The sequence below is a fragment of the Schistocerca serialis genome, chromosome 1 (genome assembly GCF_023864345.2).
Source record: "Schistocerca serialis cubense isolate TAMUIC-IGC-003099 chromosome 1, iqSchSeri2.2, whole genome shotgun sequence".
Classification (NCBI taxonomy): Eukaryota; Metazoa; Arthropoda; class Insecta; order Orthoptera; family Acrididae; genus Schistocerca; species Schistocerca serialis.
The window spans coordinates 712884570-712911283 of record NC_064638.1 but is presented as its reverse complement, the minus strand read 5'-3'; the positions used below and the strand labels follow the sequence as shown (position 1 = coordinate 712911283).

The window sequence follows — 26714 nt, the reverse complement described above, 5'->3', positions numbered from 1 at the left end:
AAAGCATAAAACTCAACATTTTTAAGTTTTACGCCCGATACTTCTACATTTAAACCTATCAAAGATTGTAGCTCTCGAACACACATCTGAAGTTGATGAATTTGTAAAAAGTGAATATATTAGAAGCAGGGGAACTATCCAAAGCAGAAGAAACTGAGAAAAAAGTTTAGGGTCTTGTGATGTGGATCACCTAGAAGAGAATTCAACTGCCCAGTTGTTAACTGTCGACAGTGTTGGTGCAGACTCCTCGTAAACCTTCAACAACTTTCGATAAATTTCCTTCAAAGAAATAAGATCCTAAGGATGAGTATTATGAGGTACGTGATTCCTTTTTACTCATCTGAACGGTACGCAAAGATCCACCTACTTTAAAAACATATCTAAAAGAAACTATTCCGAATATCACTCAGCATCTGACTTTAGTTGTAGCACAAAATGACGAACAAAACAAAGACAAAATTTCAGTGATCTCACCTCAGTCTGTAGGACAGGCCGAGAACTATACGTGTCATTTTCACACTATCCTATCAAAGTTGACGCTATGCGTCCTAAGTACTCCAGTTTTCATGATGTCATATCAAGCAGTTTAAACATTTCTGAGCATTCTTTTCGCAGTTTGTAGAGGAATGAACATTAATATAATTATTCTGATTAGTCAAATGTGGTAGCGTTAGTTTCTTACATGAACATATAGAAAAATAAAGATGAACGTGTGGCGCTCTTCAGCACCCACCATGCTACGTTCGACAGTGCGATAGCCGCGCCGGTGCTATACAGTTACGAAGCTTTCGCGGCGACACGAATCAATAAAACGTTCTTGGAATTTCAGATGAGTCAGGCGACTAAATGTGTGCAGGTATCTGGCTGGACTGAAGCGTTTAGTTTTCGGAGATGGATTACTGCGAGAATTTGCCTGAATGTTTTTTAGGACATCGTAACTTATTGTTGTTTTTGTTTATGAGCAAATTCATCTGAGGCGCAACAGTTCTCCTAAAGATATTTTTTGCGGCGACACGTTGGGCCGAGTGCTTCATTAATAGGCCTTAACAAAATACGAGTGTCCAGGTGCACTACTAGCGATGGTGTGTAAAAGATAAACTTTAGGAAACACGAAACCAATTTTCGTTCTGACAGATGTGAAAATAGGTAGACAAACGCCACCGAATTATGCTGCGTATTGCACGACCAGTCATCAGACATTCTTGGCACCTATTGCACCTAGAACAGAGCACTCCAACACATGCAACTGAAATTCTTCAAAACTAAATTAACATAGAACTTTGTGTTTGCTGATGGAGTGGCTGGGGGGGTATTTGATGGAAGGGGTGCAGCGGTGAGCAGAAATGGATGTTAAGTGTTGTCTTATCCTGGCGTGCAGCAATGTCTGCTTGTTTATTATGACTATAGCCTGTGTGGCGTGCAGATACATGACCTTATGACATTAATGTGACAACCACCAATGTTCGACATCAACGTGCAATAACCACTCACAGACGCCAGGTGGTAGCACTAGCAGTGGAGGCTATATAAAGCATGCCAAGCGGGAGGGGGTTGGGGGCGGCGGAGGACGGACGCGGAACGGTACAGTCGTTGTCGTAATGAGGAAACGGCGCAATTTTCCGACGTCCAAAGGGGCATGATCATTGGCTGCCAGGACAAGAATGGAAGCATTTTCGAAACGTCTAAGTTTGTAATTGGATCGCATGTTGCCATGGTTAAAGTACACCGTGCAAGCCAAAATGGAGGCAACTGTGGTGCACCATGGGCTACAAATGTCAGGGTGAACGACGTCTATGGAGATGAGTACTGGCGAAAAGACGTGCAAGTGTTTAGCAGCTGACCATCCAGATGAACCAAGAGGCTACCAATAGTGTCTCCTCAACGACTGTTCAGTTAACGTTGGTGCAGATGGGCCTCCGCAACAGATGCTTGGGTCATGCACCCATGTTGACTTCTGTTCATCGGTGACGAAGCCTGGAATTTTCACGCCAATACCACAACTGGACGTCCTCTGAGTGACGACAGGTGGCCTTCTCAGATGAATTACGTTTTATGCTCAATCAGACAGACGGTCTGTGGCGTGTACGGAGTGAAATGTCTGAAAGCACACTCTGTAACAATCGTCGGAAGGGTCCACTCCTGGGATGAGAGCACTGTGGTCTGGGGAAAGTCTTCTTGGCATTTCGTGGGTGATCTCATTCGTGAATGCATAATGGATCAATACAAGTTCGTATCTCTCGTTGGGGACCGTGTTCACCCCTACAGGCAGTTTGGTTTTCTTACAAGGGAACCTCCCCATCGCACCCCCCTCAGATTTAGTTATAAGTTGGCACAGTGGATAGGCCTTGATAAACTGAACACAGATCAATTGAGAAAACAGGAAGAAGTTGTGTGGAACTGTGAAAAAATAAGCAAAATATACAAACTGAGTAGTCCATGGGCCACATAGGCAACATCATGCACAACGTGAGCTCAGGAGCGCCGTGGTCCCGTGGTAGCGTGAGCAGCTGCAGAACGAGAGGTCCTTGGTTCAAGTATTACCTAGAGTGAAAATTTTACTTTATTTATTTTTGCATAGTTATTATCTGTCCGTTCGTTCATTGACGTCTCTGTTCACTGTAATAAGTTTAGTGTCTGTGTTTTGCGACCGCATCGCAAAACCGTGCGATTAGTAGACGAAAGGACGTGCCTCTCCAATGGGAACCGAAAACATTTGATCGCAAGGTCATAGGTCAACCGATTCCTCCACAGGAAAACACATCTGATATATTCTATACGACACTGGTGACGGCATGTGCACCACATGACAGGAATATGTTGTCGACTCACCTAACTTGTACACTTGGCGATTCTTCTACCTTGCCCGATTTAGGTTTTTTTGTGGATGTGATAATCACTCCCAAAAAAGTGATGAAAACATAAGAGTTTGTCACATAAACTGAAAATAAAAAATAAAAATATTCACTCAATGGAAGATTTGAACCAAGCTGCTCACGTTAGCACGGGACCACGGCACTCCTGAGCTCACATTGTGCATGATGTTGCGTATGTGGCCCATGGACTACTCAGTTTGTATATTTTGCTTATTTTTTCACAGTTCCACACAACTTCTTCCTGTTTTCTCAATTGATCTGTGTTCAGTTTTTCAAGGCCTATCCACTGTGCCAACTTATAACTAAATCTGAGGGGGGTGCGATGGGGAGGTGCCCTTGTTAGCATGATGACATCTACCAGAAGGACAACACAACATGCCACACAAGTCCCAATGTATGTTCATGGTTCGAAGAGCACCGGGATTAATTTACCGTACTCCCCTGGCCACTAAATTCCCCGAATTGAAATCCAGTCAAGAATCTGTGGGGTCTCCTCTTTCGGGTTTTTCGCGCCATGCATCCTCAGCCGAGAAACTTAACGCAGCTGGCCACGGGACTGAAGTCGACATGGCTCCACAACCCTGGTGATACCTTCAAAACAACTCATTGATTCTCTTTCTGCACATGTCGCAGCGGTCCGTACTGCAAGATGAGGTTATTCAAGCTTTTGACAAGCCGACACATTAGTATGCGTATTATGTACGTACAATGTCAACAATTATTCTTGATAATATTCACAAACAATGTGTTGTTGACAACACACATTACCGTGGCAAACCGAAAGGAGGGGAAGACTGGTTTCAACATTGAAACATCGGAGTTTGTGATAAAACAGGAGCCCTTATGAATCTAATATATCACACACAATAGTATCCCACATATGAACTCAATGACCTCGTAAAAACGTAAGGGGTTCAAAAAAATAGTTCAAATGGCTCTGAGCACTATGGGACGTATTATCTATGGTCATCAGTCCCCTAGAACTTAGAACTACTTAAACCTAACTAACCTAAGGACATCACACAACAACCAGTCATCACGAGGTAGAGAAAACGCAAGGGCATAATCGTTAGGCTGTCACCTTCTCATTGCAATTTCAATCCAATAGAATTGATAAGGGCCTAAATTATAGGCTGTGTTACTAGCAATAATATAAAATTCTCTGCCTCTTGTCGAGTCACACAACGGACCAATCCGAAGTGTCAATAAACGATCTTGATGAAATTTGGCGAGTGAGGGCAGGGGGGCAAGATAGTGCAATACGCCGTTTTTTTCCAATTTCACTTTTGAGTGGTGAAACACTTGTAAGGTGTCAGGCAAATCAAACATCTTCCATGAAAACCCTGAGATGATAGCAAATCCGGCAGTATGTCACATAGCTCCGAATAAATCCTGACGTTAAATTAACCAAAGTAATACGATCAACAAGTGAGCAAATGAAATACCCCAGACTAACACAAGAACGCCTAAATGCATCTCATACCTTCCCACCGTGAAACCGACGCAGTTCCGAAGGGAGAAACGAGAAAAGATGCCGAGAGCATAACCGTGTTAAGCTAGAAGGCCCTACGATAAGGGATGGACACCCACGTTGCCGGCCGACCGCCAAGACCACGCCACAGCTCATTTTAAAAGATAGAGCCCTCCAGAAGAACAGTATAGATCTTACGATAACACTAAAAGGGCCACACCAGCTGCAAGTTTTAGCGTGAGATTATACGCGTCTCTGTTACATTGCAAACGTTAAAAACATTGCCCCACCACGAAAAGTATAACGTTTCTCATTGGATAGACGGAATTTTTGTAGGCAGAGCTTGAGGATAAAATTGAGACCCTGATTGGTCAGTTGAAAACACAGCCAGATACCTTTTTCTTAAACCAGCTTCGGTAAATTGTAGTAAAGAGAGGTTAGAGGACAGTTGCTTCCGAGATGGCGAGTTGTGTGGAGCTGCGCCGCCCGACGCCCCCTGACGTTGCCTAACCAACTACAAGGTAATGAACACATGTGGTGCCACATAAGCTTGCATAAGGTTTCACTCAGAACTGCAGAAGTCTCATCTGTTACACCCCCTTTTTGCGTAATACTAGTGTCGATCGTCAATTAAAGCTCATGGTATTCACATTTGCTACATAAGTTAAAATCTGAAATGTGATGATTTTTCTGTTATATAATTATTGAGAAGCCACATCAGCCACTCTAATTTACAACAAGTTAAATAAGTAATTAAAGATAATTGAGGGTCATTGTAGACCATTTTGATAGTTTTCTCTTTCATGAAACTTATTTTAAACTTAGATTATAGATGTGATATGGCATAGGTCATCTTTCGATCCATTGTAGAACTTGGAAACCCATTCAGGGAATATTCGTTCACATTTTTGTTGATCGCAGTTGGTTTTTGTCATCCTGTATTAAAATATTTCCTTTTATCAATAGTGCAATTTATAAACAATGTTTTGTGAGTAGAATAAAATTTCCAATGGTAAACTTAATTGCTTTTTCGACGTTATTTTACCAGCTAACTAAAAATAGGAAAGCCTTGAACCCCTTCCACTAAATTTAGGTAGTAGTAAGATTCTTTTACAGGGAGTGTAGTGGAGCTGACGCTGAAATCATTAAGTATTTGATTACATCATCACTAGTCTCACTGAACTCTACATGTCATGTGTGATCTGGCGTCTCCTTACCAGCAACAGGTCCCAGGTTCAAACTAGTCAGTTCCCTAAAAAACACACTCAGAGAGTCATTGCACGAAGTGGTAGGGAGACACGACTTCGAACAAACAGACACCACGCAGAATGCTAGAGAATGGCGACCCTGCCAGGATGGTAAAATACCATGATTGAAGGTCGACCACATGCCCAACTAGGACAGAAAAATATCTTGTTAAAAAATTTTCGTAATAAAATTTTTTTTTTGAAAGGCATAAATAGTCGAAAGCAATAGCTGCAGCGATAGATAGTAAGAAAGTATTCAATAGAAAGTGAGACAATCTAGCAGAGACAATAGCATAATTAAGTTATGAATTTTAATATTGTTAGAATTAAGTTTTCTCTCCAATGCAAGCGCACAGGTGGCGGATACATCGTTGACAAGTTGGTTCTGACCCAACATGTAAGTGAACGGATTGGCAGTCTCGGGTATAATAAGTTTCAAGTCGTGTGCGCAAAAAGTTTATGAAACGCGTGAGATCGTATGAGCGCATGTTAACGCGAGGTAGGGCGCGTGAATTGCTTTTAAAACAGGAAATAACGGAATAGGAAAGATAAGCAATGGCAGATCGAGACATTGACCGAATTGAGGTAGAGACCCAGCATGAAAACGGACAGAGAATAGAGGACAGTACAACAGACGATGCAGTACCGCGAGAAATAGGACAGATAACGCAGCATAACGAGAATAATGCATGCCATGGCATAGAAAACGTAGGTCAGCATACGACAGAGGAGCAGGAAAGTAGAGAGACAGTCGATGAGGATTCTAACTTTCGTCTTGAATACGTAGAACCCATAGTACAAGTAATCAGAGCTCCCTCACCATAGAGTACAAGGAATTCGAGCAGAAACGTGTCACTGCACAGTTCAATGCAATCGGTTGCGAACCAACACTTGGGCGAAAATACAGAGCGTAGGACGCCAGAAGAAAACGCAATAGGACCGACCAATCTGGCAGAATTATTACAACAAATGACGAAACCATGACAAGACAAAATAAAGAAATTGCGAACCAAATTAAAATTCAGAATGCAGAAACGACGAAATAAATTGCAGAAACCATGAGACAAATGCGTGAGATTAAAGAACAAAACAAAAAAATTCAGTTACACCTGTCATATTGAAGACGAGGCAAAAGAATCTCGAGAAGTGATAGGAAACTTAATAACAGGTCACAATCAACTGAGAACAGACATTGACAAGGTACAATCGGACGTACAAATATTGCGTAATGACATTCAGGACGAGATCAAAACATTACGTAACAACACCCAGGGAGAAGTCAAGAAGCTAGAGAAACAGATAAACGTAATTACTAGACAATCAGCAGGTACAGCGCGTGAAATTGTTGAAAACAGTGTGTTACACATACGTATGACAAAAGCAGCGCTGAAAAGATATGATAATCGCATAGTCAAAATAGAAACGCAAACGAAGCAACAATTTCAGAAATTGCAACAGAGTTGTTGCAAACCATTTAAGAGCGTAGTGAACAGGATCGAACAAGCACTGAGTCTGCAACCACATCCGTACCTGTAACAGCACCGGAAAAACAAGCAAATAACGAAGATATCATGCATTTGCGATTCCAGTCACAGGCGGAGAGTAACGTACGTGAAATGAAACAGCCTGCACAGCAACAGACACGTTTCGAAATTCTTGATGAACAAACGGCACCACAAACACATGCAGAACCACAAATGTATGTTTCAAGACAGTTTGGATTGTGCAATGAAGCGGCAAGGTTAGTCAGACAAGATACCGAACCAATACGTGACAATGGAAAGCCGGGTCGCGAAGAGTACAGTGCAATGCATTCATCTACACGTTCACAACCGATGGAAGAAAATTATTGCGTACCACTTCAACGATATTACGCAAGGGTAGGCGAAAGTTACAGTGGACATATCCAATGGATCCACCACAACCGGAAAGAACGATGGGAGAAATGATCAGAAACAAAAGTGGCGAAGAATCGCGAATTTCATATGGAACCATGATGAAGTACGACAACGATCATTTCCTCACAGTCAGAAAATTTCAACACTTTCGAGAAGGAAACTCATTACATCCACGAACTTTTATTGATCAAATTCGAGTGGGATTACCAGAACACTGGACGCTAGCACACAAATAAGACTTTATATGTGCACACATGTCAGGAACAGTCTTAAAAACCATGCAGAATGTTGCAGCGACATGCCGATCGTACGAAGATTTCAGAGAGAAGTTTCTCTCACCATATTGGTCCAGCGAAGGGCAGAACAGAGTGAAGTACGAATTATTACAGAACCCATATTTTGAAAATTTAGGAGAGAAGAGTCCCATGAAATTTTTCGAAGTAATGGCAAAGAAAAATCAATGCTTAGATGGACCATACAGTGACGGAGAGTTGATTAAATTATGCGCGATGAAGTTACCATTGAAATACCAGCAATTATTAGTAGCCCGTGGAGATAATGACATCGAAGCATTTAAAGGAATTCTAAGGGAACTAGAGTTTATATTTTCGGAAGATGACGCAAGAAAAAGACGAAGCGCACGTGAAAACGAAAGCAAAAAGCAGTGGAATCCACAAGACACAGTACGAAGAAACAATAATTACGAACCACGTGATAACTTCGCACCAAGAAACGACAACAGATTTCAACAAAGAAACGGTTATGGATTTAGAAGAGAATATGGCAATAACTATAATTCACCCAGAAACGGCAACAACTATTACAGACGGAACAATGACAACCGGAACGGGTATTGGAGAACTAATAGACCGACAAATTATCAACAAAGAAACCAATATCAACAAGCGGAGCAAGAAAAGAGAATACAGATAGAAGAGGTGGAGGTAAGACCACCAAACCCCGAAAAACGTTCGAATTGACGGCTAAGCGCCCATGCCAAAGAGAATGACGCACCAACCCAGGATAATTGCAGCACCTTGAAAGGAGAAGTAAATACCTTATCACGAGAAGAGAAGAAGGAAGAAACAAAACTGCAGGGGCCAGATGAAAACGAAGACAGGAAAATAATAATATCATGTTGGGACGAAATTAATTGGGAGAACACTGACGAGGAAGATGAATTACCAGAGGCATGCACAATGAATGTAGGAGGAAAGGACGAAGTAATGAGTATTGCAGAGCTATTTGAGGTGGAAACCAGGGAAAACAAATTCAATGAGGATAATGCGCAGTCGACAGAAGTTGAAAATAAGTTACTAGTGGGCACACAACCCAACGTATATAATGAAGGAAGTTATGAAGCGATAATTAGAGCATTTAGATGCGATTATGTGGAAGTAGCGACGAAGAAGAAGATAGACGAAGATGAGGAAAAGTAGAGGATGTTGTAGAAAGTGTAAATGAAGGAAGAAATATAAAAGAGGAAACAAAGGAGACAGAAGTAGCAGTCGAAGCTTATCCTACAGAAAGTTCGAATTCACAGGGGAAAGTCCTGAAAAGACTCACGTATGATTCAGTGGAGGATTTGTTGATGCAAAAAGAAGAAGAACAGAACCAACCCTTTCAAATTCAACCAGTTGTGAAGGCCATGGTAAAACATATCCCAGTCAATATTGTAACTGATAGCGGAAGTGAACTGACCACGATCTCAGAAAATTTATTCATGCAGTGTAATGCCAATGAGCAATTGCCAGTTCTGAAAACACGTAAGATTAAAGTAAGAGGTCCTATTAGAAACAATGCTGCGGAAGTTACGAGACAAACAAGGTTAACTCTTTCGTGCCAAGGTCAAAAGATCGAAGCCAACTTCGTAATTATACGTAAACTAACTGTAGATATGATTATAGGTGCAGATTTTTTAAATGAGAGACGAGCGATAATAGATATGGGGAAAGGTAGCGTAACATTCGGGAATGTCACACTTCTCTTTGAGCAAAAGCTAAAATTAGAAGAAATACCAGTTATAAACAAACAATTAAGAATGATGTGAGATAAAGAGGATGAAGAATTAGAATGGTATCCACAAAAGGGGGAAAAGCCTCAACTCATGCTAAGGTCCATAAAGAAATTGACGAAAAATTTCAAGAAGTTCAAGCAAATAATTAGCAAAATATTTCAAGTTTATGTTGCAGATAAGATCGTCAGGAGAAAGAAGAATGAAGAGAGAGGAAGGTGGGAAAAAGAAAGTAGTTTCAATAAAAACAAAATAACGCCAATAGTAGAATAGATTAAGGTGAAGGGATAAAGTGTAGATAGTCTAATACTAAAATGCTATACACCACGACACTACACAAAAATAAAAAACGAATTTGAGGATTCTTGTAGAAGTTAAGACTCACTATATCTAAGAATTGTAACATGGAAAGGGTGCCGAAATTTGTAAAGCTTTTTAAAAATGGCGTAAAACAATGTAGGTACTAGACATTTGTTAGATGATTATAAGTAAAACTTTTTGTAAGAACCATTGTAAAAACTCCAGCAAGAACCAGATGCAATGACCCACAAGTTGCAATGAGAGAAGTATCAAGAAAGAAAAGGACATAATTAGCAAGACACGATTCCTACAAGGCAGAAGCATCGAGAGAAGGAAAAGGACAGCAAGACCAACAAAGGGCACTTGTATCCGAATTCGGCAGTAAATCTACTGATAAGCAGAACCCCAGAGTGGCGGAACCCTACAGAGACACACAGAAGGCCAGAAGCGTCCCGGGACGCCCACTCAGTGGAGCGAGCAAAAAATGGCCTGATGAGAAGACTGCTTGGGCAAGCCACCACTGGCAAAAAATACGTGTAAAAGTCACACTACTGCTATTAAACAGCATGCTGATGCACAAAATTGAAGAAAACTTCCACAAAGTAGAAATGACACCTCCAAACTATTTATCAAACTGTTACTAAGAGGAGAACTTCAAAGCAACTAGTTATCAATAAATATTCCCATATCCTGCCCAGAGAAGAACCAAGAATCAAGTAAGAAGCAGATATAAAGCAGGAAGAACAGAAGTTGAAGATTCGCAAGATCGAGACCAAGAAAGAAGATGGGTGGAAAATAGATAACATACCTTCTCAAACCCTATCCTATTGTAAACTAGTCGTCTGCGAGTATTACAACGAAAAAGAACCGCTTTCAGCGACATATAACGATGACTTTCACGCATATAAAGCCAGTAAACCACGAGATTCCACACTCACAGCTCAATTCCATTATGGGACCTCCACAACAGCAATACACCATTGCAAAGCCAACAAGGAATGACGAATGAAGCTGTACATCAAATACTTGCCATCATCCGTCTCACTCAAGTCCATCAACTTCGTGCAAAAACATTCATCAACCTCATGCATAAACATTCATAGGATAATGAAAATGTGTGAAAGTATGTGATGTAGGAATTGTGCAAAAGACACAGGTGAAACACTAAGTAAGTCAAGCACACCAGACAGCTAATAATATACAAAATAACAGTCATTGACTATGGACTTAAGTAAAAATAGACTATCGATAAAAATAAGTCATTAGTTCTGAAATGGACAGTGTATAAAGAACAAAAGTAAGACATAATAAACACTAAAACTATATGCTACTTATTTTCTCATCATAGAAATAAAAGAATAACTATATTTTACTTATTTTCTCCTTATAAAAACAAAAAATAAAAAATTATCTTGTTGGATGCTTTCCCATTTTTTTACATTTGTACCGTTTGTTAGGATAATATCTCAAGACCTATGTATGTATATTTCTTTGGCAAAGCAATTCTTGGGAATAATTCTTATTTGTTAGTGTAACAACGTTGAAATGAGTGTCTAAAAACTAAAACATTTACTTGTACATGATATTTAGAATATGTGTTAGGAATAGGTTTAACTTAATTACTACATTTATAAAAAAAAATATTTCTAAGAAAATCTATGTGAAAGACTCCTCACTTCCGATAACAAACTTCTTAAAAAACAAAATTCACACTTAAATAAAGAAAGAAAATAATTAAAAATTAATAATGATAATAGCATTAAAATATTCTTCTCTTGTGAATATAATCATATTTTTGAGAATAATGTGGAAGAACATAAAAATATAAATTGGTACTACGAACTAGCATAGAACTAGAATAATGTGGCTGAACAGTAGGCAGCAAAATTTAGATAAAGGAATAATTTTTGACTGACGATTCAATCATTGCCTAACTTCAGTGCAAAAATTAAGTTCGAAGGGTGGTGATATGTAAGGTGTCAGGCAAATATAACACCTTCCCTGAAAACCCTGAGATGATAGCAAATCCGGCAGTGTGTCACATAGCTTCGAATCAATCCTGACATTAAATTAACCAAAGTAATACGATCAACAAGTGAGCAAATGGAATACCACAGACTAACACAAGAATGCCTAAATGCATGTCATACCTTCCCACCGTGAAACAGACGCAGTTCCGAGGGGAGAAACGAGAAAAGATGCCGAGAGCATAACCGTGTTAAGCTAGAAGGCCCTACGATAAGGGATGGACACCCACGTTGCCGGCCGACCGCCAAGACCACGCCACAGCTCATTTTAAAAGATAGAGCCCTCCAGAAGAACAGTATAGATCTTACGATAACACTAAAAGGGCCACACCAGCTGCAAGTTTTAGCGTGAGATTATACGCGTCTCTGTTACATTGCAAACGTTAAAAACATTGCCCCACCACGAAAAGTATAACGTTTCTCATTGGATAGACGGAATTTTTGTAGGCAGAGCTTGAGGATAAAATTGAGACCCTGATTGGTCAGTTGAAAACACAGCCAGATACCTTTTTCTTAAACCAGCTTCGGTAAATTGTAGTAAAGAGAGGTTAGAGGACAGTTGCTTCCGAGATGGCGAGTTGTGTGGAGCTGCGCCGCCTGACGCCCCCTGACGTTGCCTAACCAACTACAAGGTAATGAACACATGTGGTGCCACATAAGCTTGCATAAGGTTTCACTCGGAACTGCAGAAGTCTCATCTGTTACACCCCCTTTTTGCGTAATACTAGTGTCGATCGTCAATTAAAGCTCATGGTATTCACATTTGCTACATAAGTTAAAATCTGAAATGTGATGATTTTTCTGTTATATAATTATTGAGAAGCCACATCAGCCACTCTAACTTACAACAAGTTAAATAAGTAATTAAAGATAATTGAGGGTCATTGTAGACCATTTTGATAGTTTTCTCTTTCACGAAACTTATTTTAAACTTAGATTATAGATGTGATATGGCATAGGTCATCTTTCGATCCATTGTAGAACTTGGAAACCCATTCAGGGAATATTCGTTCACATTTTTGTTGATCGCAGTTGGTTTTTGTCATCCTGTATTAAAATATTTCCTTTTATCAATAGTGCAATTTATAAACAATGTTTTGTGAGTAGAATAAAATTTCCAATGGTAAACTTAATTGCTTTTTCGACGTTATTTTACCAGCTAACTAAAAATAGGAAAGCCTTGAACCCCTTCCACTAAATTTAGTTAGTATTAAGATTCTTTTACAGGGAGTGCAGTGGAGCTGACGCTGAAATCATTAAGTATTTGATTATATCATCGCTAGTCTCACTGAACTCTACATGTCATGTGTGGTCTGGGGTCTCCTTACCAGCAACAGGTTCCAGGTCCAAACTAGTCAGTTCCCTAAAAAACACACTCAGAGAGTCATTGCGCGAAAGTGGTAGGGAGACACGACTTAGAACAAACAGACACCACGCAGAATGTTAGAAACTTTCGGAAAGAAATTTGGAATTTCGGGTTTAGAGCGAATGTCATCGAAACGATAAGTTGATATGTAATTAATGTTGTTGTAAACTGTATAATCAGCTTTCGAAATTTTGCAAAACACCTCACCAGCATTCATTCATTTTTAAAAACGAAAACTTCAGTTACAACATTTATTAAAGAAGCTTTCAAGCTTCATATATCCTTGTATAATAAAGCTGGGTTTGAACTACCGATAAAGCTAAAATGAATAAATAGTACAATTCTTACATAAACACTGAAAACAGTCGTCGCCGTACATGGAATAGTTTGCTGGATTGGGTGAGATGAATGGAATGTAAGATTACGAATCGTTTCCGTGTGGCAAGTGGCGATTCCACTGAGCGCTTCCGTGTGTTCCATTCAAATGGCAGTCCTCAAGTTACTTTCAGCGCACTGTTCTACTAACCGTGTTACGCTGTGACACAAAGTCACCACAGAAAATTGTTACAATTTGTGGTTTCCGTCCATTAGTACTAAAAGAACCGAAACACATATTAAGCTCATCGGATGTCATACTCGCACAGCACAATCAGGCAAATACCATATTCAAGACACCAGTCAGATTCTCACACACTCGTAAGAATTTCCTCACAGTTCACAGGCTAACAGGGTGTTACTTCCACCACAATGTGCTTTATAGTTCGGCAGTGCTTATCTACTTATCTTTTACACCCACCAAAGTGGAACTTAGATTCCGTTTTCTCTAAAGTTTCTCTTCTGCAATACCAACGCTAATAGTGCACCTGGACACTCACATATTTGTTAAATCTTACTGGCATAGTTAGCAATCTTGTGAGCCCTGGAATCACGTCAAGATGGGACTATGTCACATTTTCCACTGTGGCACGAACATCAGTAAGCTGCCAGAACGTAGTATGTAGTATTCAGTCTCACTATTTGAAACTTGTTAATGGATACTTGACATCAGAAACTGGTCATCAACAAATTATAACGTGCAAGTGATATTGTATACCATGTACTAAGCTAGAATTCATTTTCTCCGTCGATACATCACATCACAATCACAAAAAACCGCGTTCAGCTAGATGTCCACGAATTTGAGAACGCATCAACTAGTTTTATCACAAGAAGTCTGAATAGTATTAAACTACTATTGTCTTGAATTCAGTATCAAAACTAAAATCTGTGTGTTACCTCCTATGTATAGAAGTTACCCACAGTGAAGATGAAATGGGTCCTGTCTTATCTCTAGCAGTGTTCTTCATACATCTATCCCTACTACAGAAAGCCATCTAGCAGTTCCGGTAACTTTGTAGTACAAGTGTGTCTCAACAGTTGTATCTCGTTCATCTAAAAGGACTGTCGTCTTCATTCATATGCTAAACGGATACTTGGAAGTGTACTAGGTAAGTGCATGGCAAACTGTGTCCTAGAAAAAATATTCTGCGTGTAGGATAAACATGGAGTGACAGCCAAAAAAGAGTTACATCCTATCAGAAACACTTCTACAAACGTTGGGGCATATTATTTTACCTTAAAACAAGAAATTAGATCACCGAAAAATATGGCCGAAAACACTTCGTATTTGAGTTCCAGATGAAAGAACATTTTGCCAAGTTCTCAAGCCAGAAAATCGGAACTAATGATCAAAACGCCATATGACAGCTTACAACTGTCGGATCATAGACAGTGCACCCTTTCATAGACCCGTGGACGGTCCCGACTGATTTCGCAGACTCTATGACACATTGGTAAAGCGTCTTTGCATTAGGAATGTCTGATGCACAAAGAAATTGTGAAAGTCAGCACCACGCTAAAGAAATCATGTGAGGGAACGTGCAGGCTATACAACTGATCCTCTAGCAAATCTGGAGAGCATGATGAATAAAATTCTTGCGGATAACAGCTGTAAGATGTAATGGGAGGATGCATGAATCTACAGCTACATGTACATCTACACGTATGCTTTGCGAACCTCTGTAAAGCGCATGGCAGAGAGTACGGTTGTTACGTCTTTTGGCGTTCCATTCACGTATGGAGCACGGAAAAATTATTGTTTCAGTGCCTCTGTGTGTCCTGCAATTAATCTAATCTTACCCACATGATCCTTATGGGAGCGATTTGTAGGGGCTGTAGTGCATTCCTAGAGTCATCATTTACAGCCAGTTCTTGAAACTTTGTTAGTAGACTTTATCGGGACAGTTTCCGTCTATCCTCGACAGACTGCCATGTGAGTTCTTTCAGCATCTCTGTGACCTCTCCTGCAGCTCAAACAAACCTGTGGCCATTCATGCTGCTCTTCTCCTTTGCAGACTGATTGCGTTTCCCCAGTATTCTAACAGTAAACCGACGTCTACCACCTGCTTCACTCACAATTGAACCTATGTGATCATCCCACTTTACGTCCCTACTAAGTGTTACTCCCAGGCACAAATGATGGAAGATCAATGATATTTAGTTTTTGTGGATGTATTATTATACTACCAACTAATGACCAAACGAGACAGTTTGTTCTGCTTGTTTCTAACAATATTGTTTATAGAATTATGGAGCAGTTTTTAGTGCATCATGATTGCTACTTACAACTCTCAAAAAATGTGCGTAATATGATTATTGTTTGTATATCACTTAATTGCTGGAATTAGAGTTTTCATTTCTGAACTCCCAGAAGCCAGGAACTGAAAGACTGCCAATGCTTTGTGTGCGACCACTGCCACTAATAATAATAATAATAGTAATTATAATTATAATAATTATAATCTAATATAATAATTATAATATAATGTAATATAATATAATAATAATATATACAGTGAGACAGAAGGATTCATGATTGCAATACAGGCTCGAACAATAAACACCAGATATTACAGCAAGCATATCATTAAAGATCCCAATACCACATCAGATAAATGCAGACTTTGCAAACAACAAATAGAAACAGTAGATCACATCACAAGCGGATGTACAATACTAGCAAATACAGAATACACCAGAAGACATGACAATGTAGCAAAAATAATACATCAACAACTTGCCATACAACATAAACTAATACAACAACACGTTCCGACATACAAGTATGCAGCAAAAAATGTACTGGAGAATGATGAATACAAATTATACTGGAACAGAACCATTATAACAGATAAAACAACACCATAACAAACCTGACATCATACTCACCAATTAAAAGAGGAAATTAACACAACTAATCGAAATATCCATACCCAATACAACAAATATACAGGAGAAAACAGGAGAAAAAATTGAAAAATACATCCAACTGGCTGAGGAAGCCAAGGACATGTGGCGTCAGGATAAAGTTGACATAATACCAATTATACTATCAACTACAGGAGTCATACCACACAATATCCACCAGTACATCAACGAGTTACAGCTACATCCAAACGTATATATACAACTACAGAAATCTGTAATTATTGATACATGTTCAATTACCCGAAAGTTCCTAAATGCAATGTAACATATACCGTACAGTTAGGAGGAAGTCATGCTTGATCGAGGTCCACGTCACTTTCCATTTTTAACCAGACATAACGTCTGAGAAGGGAAAGAAATAATAATAATAATAACGTGTAGATGCTACAACAGTGTACATAGTTACTGATGTTGTCTGCTGTGGATTAGTTCGTTTTTTGTTGCGAAGTGAATTGTGAAGCAATTTTGCTTCCATTGTGGGGAATATTTATAGCTCGTAGAAGGCATTATGAACAAACATTTAAACATATGTGGTGTATATGTCTCCAATTTACTGTCATAGATGCACAACACAAAGAACGAAACATATGTGTAGTGAGTCGATTATGTGAAGAAGATGATGGTCATACATTCGCTTCACAAGCTGTAATCTCCACTGCATTGTATCAAACATTAATGTTAGTATTTAAAATATGTAATTATTCCCAACTAATGTAATGAGCATTATACCCTTAGGAAATAGTGATAACGGCAATAATCTTTTAAAAGTAACTTAATTTCGTGACCGAAACGCAAACGAACCCTTTTGCTTTTATCTCTGAGAAAATTACATTGCACCACTAAGGCGGCAATTACCCCCAGGTTGGGAACCACTGCTGTAATAGAAACGAATATGCTGTGCAGTAAATGAGTGCTAGTCTGGTAACTTATATTGACGAACGTTATCCATTTTTACTTACTTCTTCCATTATACCATGTCCAGCCCAGCAGTAGATGAATATCTGAAGAGCTGGGATTGGTAGAAAGAGGATGCATTCGATCACTCCACCATCATCTGGATTCTGAAATAAGAAAACGTATCATCCTGATTGGTGCAGGGAAATGAATGAGCGGTGGATCACTAGCTTTTGCAATTGTGCTTTGGTGTTTGTACAGACTATGCAGTGACGTTACTGTTTACATTATGAAATAACTTCTTTGCAAGAGTGTATGAACAAAACCGTACTCTACACAAAGGATAAACGGAAAGAAGTTACACTGCTTCTGAAAGATTAGCCTTATATTCGGGAAGATGGAGGCTTAATACCATCCGACTATACTGATTAAACGTAGCTGCAACATGAACTGACGAAGGATGCTTGGGAATGTGTTGAAAAACATGTGCAGCCTGCAAAATTCTGAATGGATTGCTGAGGCAAAAGTCAGTGACTGGAAGCAAGCTGACTTTATTATTCCCATATTGTATATTTTGGACGTACATTTGATTTCTGTTTTGTTCTTTTGCCGGATATGTCCAATAACCTTGTAAACGCTATCCACAGATAAACAAGACTGCTACTACTACTACTAATACTACCACTAATTCTTCTAGGTAATAGTCCTGAAGGCAAGGTGGACGAAATTGGTTTTAATTACAATAACTCTGAAAGTGCAGAGTGTCCTGTAAGCCAGAACTAACTAATACATTATTATTATTACTAATGAAGGCGGAAGCAACTGGAAACAAAAAATAAAACTTGAAAGGAAATGGGAAATTCTGAGCAACTTGCCAGTAAAAATGCCCTTGCTTCCACCGTACACAAACTATACTACAAGTCGAATATTTTTCTTGTCATGTACCCGTCAATCATAGCCCTTCCTTTCCATTATCAATTATCAAATGCGAGCTGAATTATGGATTCATTTTACATCACTCGTGCAATGTGGAAACGTATATTACAGAACATGCAGCTTTGATGCAAACACATTGTATTGCTATGCTTCCCTGCTATGCTACGTCTTAGTCGACAATTTCTCCCCTCTTCGTTCGTGACTAACACACGTGTTCCGAATGAGAAATGCCCGTATGGTAGAAGAGCCCATAACAACTGTTTTACTTTATAAAAAGTATCGTTACAGGTAATCCCATTTTGCTTTCACTTAAAGGAGATCCTAGAACCAAAAGAAAGTGGAACATATTTCAGCGAATCGTCCTTGCACACCCGCCCCCTGTTATACACACACATTGCACCGAGTGTGAATGTTTGGGTGTCAATGGTTCTGCAGTTTGCTAATGAGCCGTTCTCCTGTTTCTTCCATATGTTCAACAATTCATTTGGTGAGACAACTGAATGCCCTTTCAAATTTAACGACTGACAAACCTGCAACCCACCCCATCCTCGATTCAGAATGTGATGCAAATTTTGCAATTACAAATTACAAAAAATCCTCAACGAAACTTAACAATACACAAACTTCTGCCGTTTACGCGCTACAAAATCAGGTAGGAAGCCATATTCCACTGGTATCCTATTCAAACTCGAAATTTAGTTGCTACCCCCCCCCCCCCCCCAAATGCGAATTCTGTATCTTCATGGGGGCGTAGTATGTAACAGCTCTAAAGTGGAATTTATTACAAGTAATACTTAATTTCTTACGATGTTTAACAATTTGTATGAGGCGATTTTATTCGGTAACTAAATTGTGTAACCTGAGATCGTGAAACGTTCATTGTCTTACGCGAATGGGCTAGAAGAAACGTATTTTCATTTAAAATTACGTTGTACTTATTATTTTAGCTTTAACCTGTAAATGCATGGAAATAAACACACGTGTATATTTGAATTAATAGAAAATAAGACCAAAAGAACTAATATGAACATAGTAAACAAGTAAATAAATGCTGGGCTCTACCAAAACTATGGTTCGGTAGTTTTGATACACTACATGAACGATGTAGGAAATAGTAAGGATTACGGGTGGTATTAGTAGAATTGGTAGGGAAAGCAACATGACTGAATGTATAAGAGAGACAATGAGAGCCGGCGACTTCTATTTGTTTCTTTGGTCGTTTGTTTTGCGTATAATTAGAACAACACGTCTTTCAGTGTTAGTCCTTATATCATATAAATTGCATTTTATAAGCAATTAAAATATTTGATCGCTTCAGTGCATTTACATACCCAATGCAATTACTTTTGATACGAGTAAAGTTTACATAAAACGTATAATTATTGTTGTTATTTTGTATTAAATAGAACGTTCTTCACCATGATCAAAGGCAAGAGTTTCCTGTTATTATTCATAAATGCGAAAGTTTTTGTTTTGCAGCTTCTTTTTAATTTCACCTTTTAGTTGAGGAAAACATCTTTTCTAGCGCTACATAATAAATATGTATTGTTTTCTTAACTTTTACAACAACGTCCCTCTTTTCTCACGTAACAAATCAAAAATTTTGGAATGAAAAAAAGAATTAAACGTTCACAGTTTCAGTTCTGCTGTAAATACTGTTTATTCTTAAGTAAAAGACAGGAGGGTGACTATGTAGAACAAAAATGTTTCCTAGGTTTCCCAGCTCTTTACACATCCTCGCTCAATTTCTAGAGTTTCGCCGCTTTTGATTTTTAGGGGAAGCTAGAAAGACACTGATCGCGTACATAAAGAAAACAATCATTGTGATGTAATGCCCTATGGGTATGCAACACACCTAACGTACCCATTACACTGGGACACCTTAAGGGGGGTAGGACGTCAAACGGGCCGACTTGGAGCAGGAGAGGCACCACAGGACATTTTAATTTCTACTGTCTATACTTTTACAAATAAATTCATAAAACTTTGTCAGCATGACCAGGAAGGATTGAGGACTCACACTCAGAGCAGTAGAAGTTCAAAAACATAGCAAAATACCTTTTTTTTACGTGTGAAATTTCATCATTTTTTCATTTACTACTGGCTGCATTTGTTTCTGTAGCTACACTATTCTTCCTAAGTAAGAGACATTCTTCGATGAATTTTGCACAGCATACAAGCAGTGCTTACAGGTATACGAAACTCTAGAATTTTCCAAATGTATTAAAAACTGTGGTAAAAATTGAGATAATTAACTATAAAATTTGAGTTTTTTCTAAACATGAAGTTTAAAATGTAACAGTTCATTCATTTTTAAATAAATTAAATAAACTCTAGAGTTTCATACACATGGAACCATAGTTTATATGCTGTGCAAAATTCATCGAGTAATCTCTCTTACTTCGGAAGAAAAGTGTATCTATAGCAACAAATGCAGCCAGTAGTAAGTGAAAAAAGGATGAAATTTCACATACAAAAAAATTTATTTTGTTACATTTTTGAGCTTCCACTGCTATGAGTATGAATCCTGAATCCTTCCTGATCATGCTTTCAAAGTTTTATGAATTTATTTGTAAAGATATAGACAGTAGAAATTAAAATGTCCTGTGGTGCCTCTCCTTCTTCAAGTCGACCTGCTTGACGTCCTACCCCCCTTAACTGACCAAAACTACTAGGGAAGCTAACGTAGTCTACGCTTATTTATGGTAGTCATTCTGCACCGAGACTCCGAGGCGTTAACTCCCTTGTAGTCACGGAGCGTTTTTTACTTCGATTTGCTTATCTAGTGTCGCTCAGTCACTTGTGTTCATGCTAAGTTGTGAGGAAACCTAAATTCTTCTTGTGGCGACACGTTGATAAGGTGCAATAGTTAGCACAAGAGCCACGTGAAGTTATTCTAAACATGGGCAGTTGGCCGAACGAGGAGGGCGGCTACCCGGCTCCTTTACCGACAGCCGCGTGTATTTCGACGGCTGGCCAGCAGCCACTGCACTCAGCGGTCGCGGAGGCCATGGAAGTTCTCAGCGATCATTCGAGCCCGGTGCTTCGGGTACCGTGCAGAAGCGGATCTCGGAGTATGAGGAAGAACAGAAGAGAGACGAGCGAGCAACAATCGCCGTGGAGCAGTACAACAACCAAATAAGGGAAGTAGCCAGCTTATCGCAGCAGTGCGTAGATAACGCTTTGCCATTAGAGAGCCCCGCAGCTGTAGACCCATCCCTGAACCTGTACTTGTCGAGCTGTTCTAGTGTTGCAGAGACTCGTGATACAAACAATGCTTTTCTCTCCCGTCGGTCAGTTTATGCAATTAATAAAAATAAAAGTTATCAAGACAATGGCATTGGCCCTTTCTGTACATATGTAGAAGGACGTACAGGAAACGTTAATAGGCTGCATCCGATGGCAATTGGAAAACTTGTCTACGTAACAAACTCAGAGTGTAGGCAAGACACAAAGAATACCTTATCAATAGGACGGAGCAGAATCAAAATCGAACTTAACTCTCCCAGAACAGCTAACTTACTGGTAGAATCCCCGGTATTTTCGGCTCATCAACTGGAGGCCTAAATATAAAGTCACGTCTTCACGCGCCGGGATGTAGGCAGAAAAGTTGACAACAGCTTAAGTGAGGAAGAACTCTTGCATTTGATAGTTTCACCCTGTACCGTCTTCCATGTCAGGCGCATGTCGAAAAAGGTGATAAAGGACGGAATTACCACTATCACACCATTTGGCACGTTTGTGGTTCAGTTTGCTTTGAAAGTACTCGCAGACTCCGTTCCAGTTTTGCATTATGCGTTGCCCAGTGGATACATATTGTGCGGCGACGTTTTAACTGTCTCAGACTTAATCATGTAAACAGCCAGTGCTGCTCAGCCATACGATGCGCCAAATGTGGTGGAAATCATGCGCGAGCCGACTGCCCCACCACTCAGCCGCGGTGTTTACATCGCAACAGGCGCACGAAGCGGTAAACCGGGAGTGCCCAGAGTACGCGCGACAGAGGTACGTTAAGGAAGTCGTTACTAGGCAAGGCGTCACTTTCGTGGGAGCCGAGACAGCTATCTCATACAGACCGTGTGCCGAATCAGTGCACTCTCCTCCACCCCTGCATGATGAGTCCAGCTCAGCCGGCTCAGCCGCACAGATACACAGGCACAAAGCAGCGACGCCAGGCCGCTCGCCCCCCGCGCCACTCACCCCCCCCCCCCCCCGATGGATGCCACCACCACCTCTGCACCCGAACACCCTGCCACTGAGACCGATCCTCAGCAAACCGCACTCACCGCAACACCACCATGTCGCTGAACAGCTCTTGTAACGGAATTTCCACTCCGGGGATGGAAACAGGCTGACAGTCCAATCAGTGTCACATTGCAAGACAAACTTTTCATCCTTATCATACAGACCATTCACGAATCCAAACGGCACCGCAAGGACCAGACGATTCTACAGCAATAAGCCAGATGTTACTGGAAACTCTGACTCAGCAAAATGGCGATTAATGCCAGGACGGTCATTTTCAAGAGAGAAACCCTGCAAACAGAATCACTTTCGCAAGACATAAACATTGCAGATATCCCAGAAACTTGGTTTAAACCACATTCATTGTCCTCTCTCCAACGGTTCCAGATTTTTGGGGAAGGCAGACACGACGAAAAACGCAGAGTTGCATTGTTCGTCCGATTCTGCTAGATACGTCGACCACACGCAAATGGCTTTTAGGCTCCAGCGATGCGCACTCGCTTCAAGACTTTACACCTCTCCATAGTGGCAGTATACTGCCCTCCAAGAAGATAATCGAAACTGATGAGTGGCACACACTGGTTAATCAGCTCGACCCCCTCTTCTGTTTTATGAAGACTTCGATGCGTACCATACGACCTGTGTATGCGAGATGGACGATAGACATGGAGCAGCTATTTTCGACATTACAGAAGAATTCAATTTATTTATTCTGAACAACTATTGCCTCTCATCTCGGCGCCTCGAAGACGCTCGTCTGCAATAGACATCAACTTACGTTCTTCGAATATCTCCTAAGAATTTAAGTAGGAGATCTGCTACTGCCCGCTGGGGTCTGGTCATTTTGTTATTCGAATAATATGATCAATGATATTGAACCAACTACATACATGCCGTCACCAAAACGGAACACGTGCAAAACAGACTGGGAGGCGTATAAAGCATATATCAAGGAACATATTGAAGCAGGTTTACTGCACGGACCCGCAGACGAACGTTACAATCCGGTCATTCCCCTACCAAATAGGGTGGCTGTATTTTCCAAATGCCAAGTCAAACCGATCCGAAGTCCGAAAGATCTTTTAGTTCCGTGATGGAATCAAGACTGCTCAAGACAAGTTCCTAAATGAAAGCTAACTTACAGCATGTATAAAAGAGAACGCACCTGGACGAATTTTCTCAAATACAAACAGGTGGCCGCCGCCACCAGAAGCAGAGAAAACAACAATCTTGGATACAATTTTGTGAGACACTCGGCAGAGAAACTCCGTTGTCATCGGTTTGCTCCACCATATGCAAATTCCGAAACAAATCCCCATTGAGTAAAGGTTGATGACTTCGCAACAATCGTCGAGATCCCATCGGTCATCCCTGAATCACTGCCAACCGCAGATGCTGCTTCTCCTTCGTTCCTGGGATCGACGCAGTCCTTACTGACTCCATTTCAGTTCACAGAACTGCGGAACGTCTAAAAAGGTACCAGCAGTGCTTTTCTACGATTTGACGACATCCACTAGAAAATGCCGGACAATTTGCCGGACGAAGCCTTACACATATTGCTCGACATCTGCAATCATTTAAGGGAACTAGGCACTTACGTAATTGTTCCCACACGCAAGCCCGGCAAAGACCCCGGTTTGGGTGGTTCATACCGTCCCACCAATCTTTCTTCTTGCGTATTTAAAACATTGGAAAGGATAATGAAGCACCGTTTGGAATCGTGGTTTGAGAGGAACTCATTGAGTGTCACCTAGTAAAAATAGCATCTGTAGCGAACCATAGAAATGTTGGCTTGATTCCTGCTTTCACGTCGTATGATAGGCCCCAACTGAACAGTTCTGTCAGCAGGGACAATGTGGAGCTAGAAGAGCTGCTTCGCGTGGCTACTTTGTCAGGCATAGGTTTGGTTCCTGTTGATGCTATTGGTAGGTGGGTCTTCACAAGACATGGCCTGCATCTCAATAGGAAATGGAAGGATAAACTGGCTGAGATGATAGCAAAATATTTAATGGGTGGCACTGAAACTCATGGGACTACTTTTTTAGACTAAGATCGGAGTCCAACCATCCAACATTGATTTAAATTAAGCTTAATGAGAAATTCAGACAGGCTGGTACTAGAGATGTTAAAATATCACAATATCTTATAACAGTACAGAGAAAAATAATGTTAGTATGTCACAAGATTCTCATAAAAACACAGTGGAAAATAATGTTAGTATACTGCATCAGAATATCAGGGGATTAAAAAACAAAGTAGATGAGCTTCTTGTTTGTTGAGAAGATTTAGAAACTGAGGGTGGAATAGATGTACTATGCTTGTCTGAACATCATATAGTCACAGGTATGAAATGGTAAATGTTGGTGGATATAAGCTTTTAGCACATGTAAGTAGGACACTATGGAGATAAGAGGAGTTGTCATATACGTAAAAGTCTGTCATAGTGTGGAAAAATTGGAAACTAAAAAAATTTGCGTAGAGCAGCATATAGAAACATGTGTGTGTGAGCTTAAATTAAGTAATGGCACTTAATTGTAGCCGTGTATAGGTCCCCAATGGGAAGTTTTCAACTATTTTTGAATAACTTGGATTCTTTGTTGTGCTATCTGTCATACAGAAGAAAGCAAATTATTGTTTGTGGAGATTTCAATATAGATTTTCTGAAGGAGTCCAATAGAAAGCTTGACCTTGAAGTATTACTTGGTTCTTTCAATCTGACATCAATTATTGATTTACCTACTCCGGTGGCACAGGAAAGTAGCACACAGATAATGTTTTCATAGACCAAGATAAACTTAATCAAATAAAACTTTTCCTGTTAAGAATGGTCCGTCTGATCATGATGCACAGCTAGTTACAGTTTATGATATAGCTCCATACAATAATGCAAAAGAGTATTCCAAATCAGTTAACGATTTAACAATTCATTATTTTAGGGAAAGCTTGCAACAGTTAGATTGAGATGTTGTGTACAGGGACCTAATGCTAATTTAAAATTTAATCTATTTCATGTTGCCTTTGTGAGTATATTTGAAAACAGTTTCCCTAGGTAAACAGTGAAATATAATTGTAAGAAACCATGTAAAAAGCCATAGCTTACTAAGGAATAAAAAATGTTGTAAACAGAAAAGGGAAATGTATCTTATAGCGTAATGATCCCGAAACAGTGAAACATTTATAAAAACTACTGCACTGTATTAAGAAAAGTTATTAAAAAGTCCAGAAGTACGTGCATTACGTCTGAGATTAGCACATCTGATAATAAAATTAAAACAATTTGGAATATTGTTAAAAAGGAAACAGGGCAACCGAGAGCAAGGAAGACTGTATTTCTATCAAACTCAATGAAAAGTTTGTGAACAAGAAGTCAGAAGTAGAAAACATTGTTAATAACCGTTTTCTAAGTGTTGTGGAGAAAATAGGATTCAGCTATTCATTAGAAAATACAAGGTAGCATGTGGAAGAGGCAATACCTATGCAATTTGATAAAACTGAAATTAGGAAAATAATAAATTCACTCAACAGTAAAAGCTCACATGGAATTGATGGCATTTCCAACAGAGTACTAAAAGCTTGTTCCCAACAAATAAGTAAGATTCTCAGCCACATATGTAGTAGCTCACTGGAACATGGCATTTTCCCAGAAAGATTGAAATACGCTATTGTTAAAGCATTGCATAGAAAAGGGGATAGGTCTTATGCTAACAACTACCAAACAATCTCACTTCTGACAGCTCTATCGAAAATTCTTGAAAACATAATGCACTCAAGAGTAGCATCACGTATTTGCAAAAATGAAGTACTAACAAAATGTCAATTTGGTTTTCAGAAAGGCCTTTGAACAGAAAATACTATATACGCTTTCACTGATAAAATATTAAATGCATTGAATAACCAAACATCACCCATAGGGATATTTTGTGACCTCTCAAATGCTTTTGATTCTGTGAATCATGAAATTGTTCTATTTAAGCTTAAGTATTGTGGTATGAGTGGAACAGTGCACAAATGGTTCACTTCATATTTAACTGGAAGAGTGCAGAACGCTAAAATCAACAGAACAGATAGTCTGCAAAAATCAGCAGATTCCCTTAACAGTTGAGGTACCAAGAATGGTGTCCAATAGGGTTCAGTCTT

The 26714-nt window shown here is 39.7% G+C and overlaps 1 protein-coding gene across 1 annotated transcript in view; it reads right to left on the bottom strand.

Moving 5' to 3' along the window:
• Positions 1 to 26714, bottom strand: part of LOC126458110 (odorant receptor Or2-like) — a 142604-nt gene that overhangs the window by 26927 nt on the left and 88963 nt on the right. The window contains exon 4 of the mRNA XM_050094943.1: positions 17462 to 17563. Within this exon, the coding sequence (XP_049950900.1) occupies positions 17462 to 17563 (102 nt within the window). The remainder of the gene's footprint in view (positions 1 to 17461; positions 17564 to 26714) is intronic.